We start from the raw sequence: 12,701 nt of genomic DNA on the forward strand, positions 1-12,701 counted from the left end.
GTCTCCTTTTAACCAAGACCGAAAAGCCCGCATTGTTGCTATGCAGTGAAAATTGATTTATCATGCAGCAACGAATTCACAAATGAATGTATCCCAGATCAAGCAAAATAGGAATATACCATTCACATGGATATATGGATCTGAGTAATAATAATAATGATAATAATAACAACAACAACAATAATAATAATAATAATAATAATAATAATAATAATAATAATAATAATAATAATAATAATACAAGGCAGAAGGGTTCGTATTATCTCTGAAAAAAAAAAAAACATGAAAAAAACCCCGTTTGAAACAATTTTTCCCGGCTGACAAAAAGTGGAAAAACTGATATTCCTTCACCACAGTGCAACATGATAGTACATACTGTATATTATAGGGCTTTGGACATCAAAGAATACATTTGAATAGAGTAAATCAGCAGATCTATAATGTGCCAACGTTAACGTCTTATACTTCGTATGTGGTTTATAGTTCAGTTTTTTTTATCTTATTTATCTAATTTACAGTAAATATCAATAGCGAGGAGACTGAGAATCGGAGGATCGTCAAATAATCTACGCACACATTCATATAATCCTTTATATATATATATATATATATATATATATATATATATATATATATATATATATATATATATATATATATATATATACACACACACATATATATATATATATATATATATATATATATATATGTATGTATGTATGTATATATACATATGTATATGTATACATAAATACACACACACACACACATATATATATATATATATATATATATATATGCGTGTGTATAGTAACGTAAAATAAAAAAAAAAATACTTGGTTCCCTTTCAGATTTTTACCTACCAATTATATTCCACCTTATCAGGAAACCTTTACCCTTGATTGTCCCGAACTCAAAAACACATTGACAAAACAGAACCACCTGAAATCTTATCGTTTTGAAACACAAAGTATGTGTGTGGGGGGGGGGGGTGGAGGATAAGACCAAGGTGAGGTCTGATAAGGTCCCATTATCACGTCAACGGTTATCGATCAAGCGAATATGACAGAAATGCTACAGTTGTGATTTCTTCATGAGCAGAAACAGAGATGATAGAGGATAACAGAAGAAGATCTGTATATTAAGGATATAGTGTGTGTGTTCTTTAATAACGTGTGTATCTGTGTGTTCCTTGAGAGCACTGATACCCTCACCTGTTAATACGAAGTCAATAATCAGGTAGAAAATCTCTCTCTCTCTCTCTCTCTCTCTCTCTCTCTGAAAGCTATGCTTGTGTTGTTGGTTCACGATTCGAAATTCTAGCTGGAAGGCTCAGCTGTATACTGGTTTGTTTGATCGCCCAATTCTCGCTTAATTGATGCTTCTCTGGAGAGGCTCTCGGCTTCTTGACGAGATATCAAAGAATGTCTTCGGCGACTACTTGATTATTCTTCTTTATCTATTACTTCATTCGTCAAGTATCCTGTCTCTATTCATCGTCTTCTTTGCAAATGCTGCGATAATAGGGACGACAAATTTCCTAAAAAGCACCAGACCCCAAAAGAATATGAGGAAATGATAGGGAAAGAAAAACCGGGAAATGTTTTTTTAAAAATATCAGACTCCCAAAGTATGTGGAAATGATGGAATGGTAAAAAAAAAAAAAAAAATGGCAAAAGTCCTCAATTATATCAGACCCGAAAATGATGGGAATGGAAAATGTGGGAAATGTCCTCAAACATACCAGACCCGGGGAAGATGAGGAAATGATGGGGATGGAAAATATGGGAAAAGTCTTCAAAAGACCAGACTCCCCGAGTATGAGGAAATGATGGGGTTGGGAAAAAGGGGAATTGTCCGAAAAATACCAGACCCGAAGAAGATAAGATATAATGGGGATGGAAAACGTGATTAACAACATGCCCCTTAGAAGAATGAAGGTTACAAAGGTTACGTCTATAGCTTGGCAGTAAAGGGAAAGAAATAGTGATCTAAACTTTGTGAACACATTACATAAAAAGAAAGATTAAGAATAATTATTGGATTTGATTTATGAATTTGGACTAAATAGTCAGCACTGGAGCCTGTGAGGCTATTCAGGGGACCAGGGGACCAGGCCACCAGCCAACCGTTGAGATACTACCGCTAGAGAGTTATGGGGTCCTTTAACTGGCCAGATAGTACTACATTGGACCAGCCACCCGTTGAGATACTACCGCTAGAGAGTTATGGGGTCCTTTGACTGGCCAGATAGTACTACATTGGACCCGCCACCCGTTGAGATACTACTGCTAAAGGTATGGGGTCCTTTGACTAGTCAGATTGTACTACATTTGACCTATCTCTCTGGTTAAGGCTCATTTTTCATTTGCCCACACATACACCGAAAAGTCTGGCCTATTCCTTGCAGATTCTCCTCTGTCCTCATACACCTGACAACACTGAGATTACCAAACAATTCTTCTTCACCCAAGGGGTTAACTACTGCACTGTAATTGTTCAGTGGCCACTTTCCTCTTGGTAAGGGTAGAGGAGACGCTAGCTATGGTAAGCAGCTCTTCTAGGATAAGGACATTCCAAAATCAAACTATTGTTCTCTAGTCTTGGGTAGTGCCATAGCCTCTGTACCATGGTCTTCCACTGTCTTGGGTTAGTTCTCTTGCTTGAGGGTACGCTCGGGCACACTATTCTAACTTCTTTCTCTTCCGCTTGTTTTGTTAAAGTTTTTTATAGTTTATTTAGGAAATGTTTATTTTGGTGTTGTTGCTCGTCTTAAAATATTTCATTTTTCCTGTTGGACCTCCTGGGCTTATAGCATCCTGCTTTTCCAACTAGGTTTGTAGCTTAGCAAGTAACAATAATAATAATAATAATAATAATAATAATAATAATAATAATAATAATAATAATAATAATAAGTGCAACAGAGAAAACTCCTACACTTTTACTATGAGGTAATAGTTAAAAGAGGTTGACAGTAAGGTGGAAAAGAGGAAATAAGGACAAAGGGAAATAGAAGGATAAAAAGCAGGTGCGGATACAGCCCAAAGGAACAACGCAAAGATCGTTAAGTAATATCTACAGTGAATGGTATGAGGTGCACTGATGGGATGATACCCATACAAAGGTTGGGAGGAAGGACGTTGGTGACTGGTAAAACACATGAACATACGCTACCGGGGTCTAAGTGATGTCAGGCGGGGCAGCCAATCGGGACTATGGTCTACCCCACAAGCCAAAGTAAGTCCTTCAAAAGAAGGCAACCGTTCTTATCCCCATACAAAAAGGGGGAAAAGCACGTTAATATAAGAAGAAGAGGAAGAAGAAGAAGAAGAAGAAAATGGATGGGTGATGTACAATACCAAACATTATTTAAGAGTTGTAACCGACAATGGCCATAAAGTGGCCCTGAACACAACCGGGAGAACATAAGTTTTTTCTCCTTTACTTGAATCTAATTTTATCTCGACTCCTACGCAATAGGCTGTTACAAATTCATCGATCCTTGAGTCTAAACTGCGCAATTCTCATCATCACCTTCCACTTTTTAAGACTTTTCTTTTTTATTTAAAGTCACTGATTATTACCCACATTATCTACTAGGAACTAAGAAGTCTTATTTTTCTTTAACAAGTACAAACTTTGATATAAATAAACATTGGTTATAATCTTAACTATAGATGAACTAATGAATATTCACAGACTATAATCTTTTCATTTGGAAAGTGAATCCATAAATATTTAAGGACCAAAATATTCCATTATCTCTGCTTATCTATTTACCCATTTACGATAAACTGATTTTATCTTCAGGGAAATAAAAAGGCTTATATTAGACAACAGAAGACTTATTAATCAGTAATCCCTATATCAATTCAGTCAAGAAAATTTTGGCTAAATATTCAATTAAGATTTTGCTCAGGTGGTGAGAGTTTTATTTAGCAGTAATAGGATGAACGCAAAAGCGACTGCCGTTATCTAAATAAATAAATAAATAGATAAAAGATAAATCAAGAAGCGGAATTCATATCATGACTCGTCTAACGATTTAATCAACTCTTCTCTTTCATAGCTTTTTACTCCAACAAAATCAATGATACATTAATAGCTCCCAAAGTTCTCTCGTTTAAAAAGAAAAAAAAAAAAGATTTCCATTCAAACTCATTGTTAAAGTTAGAAAGTCAATATATATCAATTGTATGCAAATAAACTTTTAAAATAGCCTTTCCCCAAATCCGGTGCAAGAATATTTTAACAAGGTAAATTCTTTTCTTTTTTTTTTTTTGTCTTCGCTCACAAAGTCTATATATTAGCTACTAATCATTAAGTCTATTATTATTATTCAGTTAAATAAGACAACTGGCTAGTACACTGGCCATGCGTTCACCTAGCATTCGCATGACAGCAGTTCGATCCCAGCCAAGGGACCCTGAGTCTCAACTGTTTACTGGGGATGTAATCACTGTCATTGGGCACCACAGTGGGGGTTGGGCTTGCCCAGCTAACGTTTTGGCGAGCATCTATTCTGATGATAATGGAACTGAAACTAGACACCTTTACCTTTAATACTTAATGAAGAATAAAATCCATAATCAATATTTAGGAGAGTTTATTCCTTACTGTTCATATTCATCTAATAAAAATAATAATAAGGATCCCTCCCTGGGATGTGGGATACCCGGTAGTGAACGGGTATTTTAGTCCACTGTTTTAAAGGTCAGAGGTTCAAATACCCAAGGGGATTTCATCTTCTCTATTCTAAGGTCATAGAGCCTTCTTGTAGTAGTATAGTCTGTCTAGAATGTCATGAAACATCGAGTAGGTTTGCGGCGATGCCAAACTTCCTCAAGACTTTTAATCTGACTCAAGCTAATCCCAGCATCCTTCCATTCCGGGTCCTTTAATACGGTCGTAAAATTTCCTTTTTAATCCCATAATCTGGATCTTTCCAGTCACACAAAAGCTGAATGGTTGTTGTGGATTAAGTTGACCTTGTGTTTCGAAAACAGCTCATAAAGTTGATTGCTTTGTTTATTTTAAAAACATTCATGTAAATTTTTTTTTTTTTTTAGGGAGAGTTCGAGCGCCATATAAAGTACGGGAGACAAGTAAATGTCCTTTAATACATATCACAGTATTTCTACAACTTTGAAGAGGTCCATCTCAGATGAAAATAAAAATTTAACGTTTTGTACCCTACGATCAATCTAGTTCAGTACAATACTGGAATCTTAATGTACTAAATGTTTTTGAGCTTTATTACTCATAAAGTTTTAACTTTTATTCTTTATATAATTTGAATTCTGATTGAATCAGTTTATATTTGAACATTATCAAATGTGTAGTCAGGTTCTTGAAGATATCTCTCTCTCTCTCTCTCTCTCTCTCTCTCTCTCTCTCTCTCTCTCTCTCTCCTCTCTCTCTCTCTCTCTCTCTCTTACCATATTTGTTGTAGAATTGATGAATGTGCCAACATCAAATATTTCATGAAATAATACTTTTCTCCATTAAAACAATTTCTTGGATTTTAGGATAATGAAACGATAAAATTAATAGACATTTTCTTTAAAATAAGGCACTGTTTTAGTATAAGAATAAAATTGTCTTGGTTAACAGGAAGTAAATTCTCATATGAGGATGAAACCTCTAACATAGAAACAAGGAGTAAAACAAATGTACGCAGTGAAATCAATGAAGATTTGTCCCATAAAATAAATTGTTTACAAAAATATGTGTTGTTTACCGTCACAGGATAAAACTAAACAACAAAATAAAACAGAAGTTTTCATTAAATTAAATCAAGATAATCCTCCAGTGTTTTTCAGCATTAATGTGTTCTATACTATTCTTCATCAGATGAAGTTACTTCTATAACAAATGAATCAACAAACTGATTCACAGCAACATCATTCTCTGTGTCTTTTATAATGATGTCTTCAACATGATTAACGGCATTTTTCCAATTTTCTGCTGTCATGCATGACAGTGCCACTTGCAGCAAAGATGTTAGATCTGCCATTTTAAATGTATTCCTTTTGGCTACATAGTCTTTAACCTGCGCCCAAATGAGTTCAATTGCACTATAATGGCAGTGATAAGGTGGCAGCCTTACGACCCTGTGACCTTTTTCATAAGATATTTTGTTGATGACATGTTTTGGAGCATTTCCATGTTTCACTGCTTTCACCATTTCAAGCAATTCACACTTCGTCAGATATTCTGGTGGATTTTCACCTTTATTTCTTAACCAGTCTTGGATCGCTCCCTTTGTGCTTGCCATGGTAGGAGGTTTGTCACTTTGCACTGAATGGTATGATGCGTTGTCCATAATTATGACGGACTGTTGTGGTATATTGGGTATGAGCTGCTCTCGAAACCATTTTTCGAATACAATGTGATTCATTTGGTGGTGATAGTCACCATTGTTCTTTGCTTGGAATACCAACTGTGCATTTGGCACGAATCCTTGCTCAGATCCAGCATGCAAAATGATAATTCTACTCCCTTTCCCGCTTGGTGGGTTTATTCCAGTTGCTCCTGTCGAACTTTCATCCATCCAACACTTGGTGACTGTATAATTCTGATTAATCCAGGTTTCATCCAGAAATATAACAGACTTTTTTCCTGTACCCCTAATATTTTTCATTTCACGTAGGAACTTGGTCCTGGCATTTGCAATATCACTTCTCTCCAGTAGAAATTTCCGCCCGTTAACTCTTCCGTATTTAAATCCAATTTCTTTAAGTATCTTACGTAAAGATTCTCTGCATCCACTAAATCCAATATTTTCTTTGACTTCAAGTAGAATGCTATCCAGCGTTGGATTTTCCTTTTTGACATAATAACCGAGAACTGTCCTTCGTAAAACGCGCTGATCAAATCCATCGATGTTGGTTACAGTTGGTGGTCTTTTCCTTTTCTTTACGTTAAAAACGGGAGCTTCATTTTCTTCTAAGCTGTCTTTTCCTTCCTTACAAATGCGATATAGCGTACTTCTGCACTGCTTAGTTGCATCCATTGTACGTTGTACTGCCTTGTCAAAGCCGTGCATAACAGTTTTGTCTTCTTTCTCCCTTTTGAAGTACTCATGGACATTGAATATGACTTCTCGCGTCTGAGCACTTAATTGCTGTCGTGGGGAGCCTTCCATCTTAAACCGTCACGCTTGGGTATCAGAACCAAAGTGATAAGCTACTTAACCTTCCTGACCTGAGACAGAGAGAGATGTGGCATAGTGTATGCCAAATCTACAGTGTTTTTTCACCTTAAGTGAGATTTAATGAATGAAATTGACGCAAAGCGGCAACGTCGGAAACCTACTCTATGTTTCATGACATTCTGGACAGACTATAGTAGTAGTAGTAGTAGTAATATGATGAAGAAGAAATTCAAAACTTTAATAACTCAGATTTTTACAACTGATTCATTTTACTAATAATGAATATGTTTTCATGAACCTGAGAGAGAGAGAGAGAGAGAGAGAGAGAGAGAGAGAGAGAGAGAGAGAGAGAGAGAGAGAGAGGGGGGGGGGCTTTCATTGACTACGATAAGGAAACGTCAATTGGAAATAATGACATTATAGGCTCATCATAAAATGAGAAATGACATTCTTCTGGAGCTCATTTCTTTCCGCACGTGATAGGTCTTTCTAAATCCTATGGTTTTTACTAATACTGCAATATAGAGGGTTATTTCCAGGTATTCTCTTAGTCTGTCTCGTACGCCAGTTACAGCAGTTTAATAAATAGAGGATAGAAAATATTTATATAATAAAAAAAAAGTAAAAATTCTCTCTCTCTCTCTTTCTCTCTCTCTCTCTCTCTCTCTCTCTCTCTCTCTCTCTCTCTCTCTCTCTCTCTCTCTCTCTCTCTCTCTCTCTCTCTAGTGAAGATAATATAAGGTTTGATGAAACAAAGCCATAGAAAAAACTACAATAATGCCGTATGTCTTGTAAGTCCATCTAAAAAAAAAAACATGCACACAAAACTAAAACGTCAGAGGAAGAAAAGAAAGAGAACCGCATCTCACCTTGCGTTAAGATGCAACTTCCCAAGGTTCTTCTTGTGAATGACTTAGTCGCTTCACTCGCGTCTTTGAGACCAATGAGCTTTGTCATTTTTTCCGACCTTTTTTTCCCAGTAACATCGCCATGAAGGCTTTCGATGACCATATTAGCATTTAAACTGCGTAGATGTCTTACTATAAGTGTGGTTTGTTTTCCGTCTCAGGCGTTCAAGACACAGTAATGCTACTTTACTGAGATACTATACGTACTATAACTATTAATTACTTTTAGTTATATGGTATGTTAATAACATCTAGTTTTATTCATGTGTTGTTCTCTTCATACTTTTTGTTAGTTATTTTAAAATGTGGAAATGCTATGGTGCTTCCACTTTATTTACACGTCTCGAATAATAATAATAATAATAATAATAATAATAATAATAATAATAATAAAATCAATATCATTTACCGTGACTTAAAATTACTATTATGATTTCCCAGTACACATTTAGATCCAGAGAGAAGTAGGTCAAGTCCAAAGGGCTCAAGGACATTTTGGACTATTAAATCGCCAAAGCTCTTCCCGAGGATCCTGATATGACACTAGTGACCCAGATTATTTCTCTCTCTCTCTCTCTCTCTCTCTCTCTCTCTCTCTCTCTCTCTCTCTCTCTCTCTCTCTCTCTCTTTTCAAGGACGTTGGATAGTCACGTGCTGTATCAGGAGAAGATCTAATGCCACCCAATTACTGAACATCAGACTCCTTTATCTACATATGATTTACATATTCATGTGTGTGCGTGCGTGTGTGTATGTGTGTGTGACTCTGTGTGTGTGTTTCTTGTTATGAAGCCCCGTGAAATTTACATAGATATAAACTAAATGTTGAACCACATAGGAGGGGTAAAAAGTCACCAGATTACTTAGTTTCAAGTGGTTGATACTTTCTTTTCAAGGTTAAAGTGTGGGAGATATATATATATATATATATATATATATATATATATATATATATATATATATATATATATATAATATATATAATATATATTATATATATAATTATATATATATATATATATATATATATATATATACACATATATAATATATATATTATATATATATATATATATAATTATATATATATATATATATATATATATATATATATCATCATCAGCTCCTCCTACGCCTATTGACGCAAAAGGCCTCGGTCAGATTTCGCCAGTTGTGTCTATCTTGATATTTTAATTCAATACTTCTCCATTCATCGTCTACTTCGCGCTTCCTAGTCATCAGCCATGTAGGCCTGTGTCTTCCAACTCTTCTAGCGCCTTGTGGACCTAAGCTGAAAGTTTAGTGAACTAATCTCTCTTGGGGAATGCGAAGAGCAAGCCCAAACCATCTCCATCTACCCTTCACCATGATCATACGGCACTTGAGTAATCTCTCTTATAGTTACATTTCTAATCCTGTCCTGCCATTTAACTCCCATCATTCTTCTGAGGGCTCTGTTCTTAAATCTACAAAATCTGTTGGATATTGTTTCATTGTCATACCTCTCATGTCCATACAGTAACACCGATCTCACTAAACTGATATATGTAATTTCTGGCAATTTGATTTCTAAATATTACTTAACATAAACATTATCTTTTTTTTCAATCTTTCATTAAACTCAAACTCTAAAGATCCTGTATTAGAGATCCTAGTTCCTAAATATTTAAATGATTCCACCTCATTAATCCTTTCTCCTTTCAATGATATTTCATCTTCCATTGCATATTCCGTTCTCGTCATCTCTGTCTTTCTTCTATTTATCTTCGGCCCAACCTTCTGTGATATTTCATGCATTCTGATAATCAAGCCTTGCAAGTCCTTTGGAGTTCTGATAATAAGGACAGCATCATCAGCATACTCTAGGTCTGCTAATTTCCTGTTACCAAACTAGTCCAATCCTTCTTCACCATCTCCAACTGTTCAATGCATTACAAAATCCATGAGGAGGATAAACTTCAGAGGTGACAACACATTCCCTTGGAGTACTCCACTGTTCACTGGAAGTTCATTTGATAGGAGTCCACTAACATTAACTTTGCACTTACTATGATCAAATTTACATATTTAAGAGGAATTCCATAATAACATAGGACTCTCCACAAAATTCGTTGGTGCACACTATCAAAGTCTTTTTCATAGTCCATAAATGTCATCAAAAGTGGACTTCTTTAATCTACACATTGCTATACCACATATCTTAAAATGAAAATTTGGTCAGTACAACTTCTACCTTTTTTAAATCCTGCTTGTTCATCTCTCAGCTTTTTATCACTCTTTCTCTCTAGTTTCTTTAAAATAAGCATACTATATATTTTCATGAAAACTGACTTAATTGTGATGCCTTTGTAATTATTGGAATAGTTCAGATCTCCCCCCTTTTTTTCTCTCTCTCTATTCACCAACACTCCTAACTTCCTTTCATTAGGTTTTGTCTCTTCATGCCACATTCTACAAAATAATCTTAAGTATTCTGGGATTCACTTCATTTCCCCCCAATATCATCTCAGCAGTTATTCCATCGTATCCAGGGGCTTTCCATCACTTTAGTTTTCTAATCATAGCTTCGACTTCAAACACACTGAATTCATTCATGGGCACTTCCAGATCTTCCTCAGCTTCAGGTATAGCAATCAAATTATTCCCTTCATATCTCCTATTCATGACCTCACTCAAGTGTTCCATCCAATGTTGCCTTTGTTCATCTTCTGTGGTTTTAACAGACCCTTCTCTCTTGATGGGTATATGCTGCTTCTTTTTTGCCCCAGTAGAAATTTCATTAATAATTCAGTGAAAGTCTCATCTGATTTCCTGTCTAAATATTCTCTCCAAGAATCATTTGATATCCATGGTTTTATCATTGTAACCGCATATCCCAAAACTTCACTACCAGCTGACTGATATATGTTTTTAATATCACACCATTCTTCATTAATTGTATGCTCTTCGTCTCTTATAGTCTCTAAGACTGCAAATCGACTCCTACATTGAATTGCAAAGAGTTTCTCTGTGCTCATCTTCTAGAAGCTTAGTTGTAACGAAACTAGGAATTCTATCTACATTTCTGTCGAGTGGTTCCAGTTTTAATTTCAATGTGGCAATGAGGAGCTGGTGATCACTACCTATTGCTTCTTACGTTTTTCAGAGTCCTCCTTCTCTCTTTGTTAATGGCTATGTGATCTATTTGATGTTTGTAATTGCCACATGGTGATGTCCATGTATATTTGTGAATGTCTTTGTGCTGGAAAAGATTACCTCTAATAACAAGATTGTTTGTTGAACAAAAACTTATAAAGTGCGTCTCATTTTCATTTGCAACTTCATCAAGACCCTCAACACCTATCACGTACTCTATACCTTGATTTTTCCTTTATTATCAACAGCCATTGCTAGTTCACTACAATATAACGGCCTCAGACATATCCTTCAACTCGCGTCTGTCAGTGATCTCTCCGTACTAGTAAATACCCTCAAATTTTCTTGGTTCGTCAATCCATCGTCCTTTCTTCCTTCGCCGCTTTGTTTGCAATCTGAAGGGACCCATTCTATTATTCTTCATGTCCATCTATAATCAGTCTTTCTCATTATATACATACATATACATAATAGCTTAATTTGAAGGTCAAGCATAAGGACAGCTGAAACATTATTCCACATGCTGGTAGTGTCTGGAATGGAACGGCTTCATAAGCGTGAAGCCTTACTAATGAGAATGCACGGATGTTAAAACCGTACCCGAGGTTTATCTTTTCCTTCTTGAAAATCTTCAAACTAAATATAAATTTGGGTCTTCAGTTTAAAATTGTTTTCTATAGTAGATATCTAGTGTTGTTTGGGCTGACTGACTGACTGACTAATGTGATCTGCCAGCGAGTAATTGAAAGTGGGAATATATAATTTTGGATAAAAAGAAAAACTTTTCATAGGATTTCTTCAACTTTTCCATATCCAATATATATATATATATATATATATATATATATATATATATATATATATATATATATTATTATTATTATCATTACTTGCTAAGCTACAACCCTAGTTGGAAAAGCAGGATGCTATAAGCCCAGGGGCCCCAACAAGGAAAATAGCCCAGTGAGGAAAAGAAAAAAGGAAAAGTGAAATGTCTTCAGAACAGTGACAATATTGAAATAAATATTGCCTATATAAATATAAATATATATATATATATATATATATATATATATATGTGTGTGTGTGTGTGTGTGTGCGTATCTGTGTATAGAAATCACAAATGCTAACACGTGATGAGCATACAATATGTATTATAGCCACGATTGGAAAAGTATAAACTTGATTGGTGAGATCAATAAGCGCACCGAAGTCCTAACTTCAACCGAGTCTTTTCACTTTTCCTTTCGAGGCTATAATACATATATACTTTATGTACAGTATACATCTCACACACTCTCTCTCTCTCTCTCTCTCTCTCTCTCTCTCTCTCTCTCTCTATATATATATATATATATATATATATACACACACATATATATACATATATATACACATATATATATATATATATATATATATATACATATACATATATATAGACTTACACATGTACAATATATATATATATATATATATATATATATATATATATA

General features: G+C 35.0%; 1 protein-coding gene across 1 annotated transcript in view; it reads right to left on the bottom strand.

Annotated features, from left to right (window-relative positions):
- Positions 1–10,611: 10,611 nt before the first annotated feature.
- The window catches only part of LOC137657248 (neuromodulin-like), a 51,416-nt gene continuing 49,326 nt past the window's right edge, over positions 10,612–12,701 (bottom strand). Inside the window, exon 3 of the mRNA XM_068391586.1 lies at positions 10,612–10,824. Coding sequence (XP_068247687.1) covers positions 10,612–10,824 — 213 coding nt within the window. The remainder of the gene's footprint in view (positions 10,825–12,701) is intronic.

Source organism: Palaemon carinicauda, chromosome 18, assembly GCF_036898095.1.
Source record: "Palaemon carinicauda isolate YSFRI2023 chromosome 18, ASM3689809v2, whole genome shotgun sequence".
In the NCBI taxonomy this organism is placed as follows: Eukaryota; Metazoa; Arthropoda; class Malacostraca; order Decapoda; family Palaemonidae; genus Palaemon; species Palaemon carinicauda.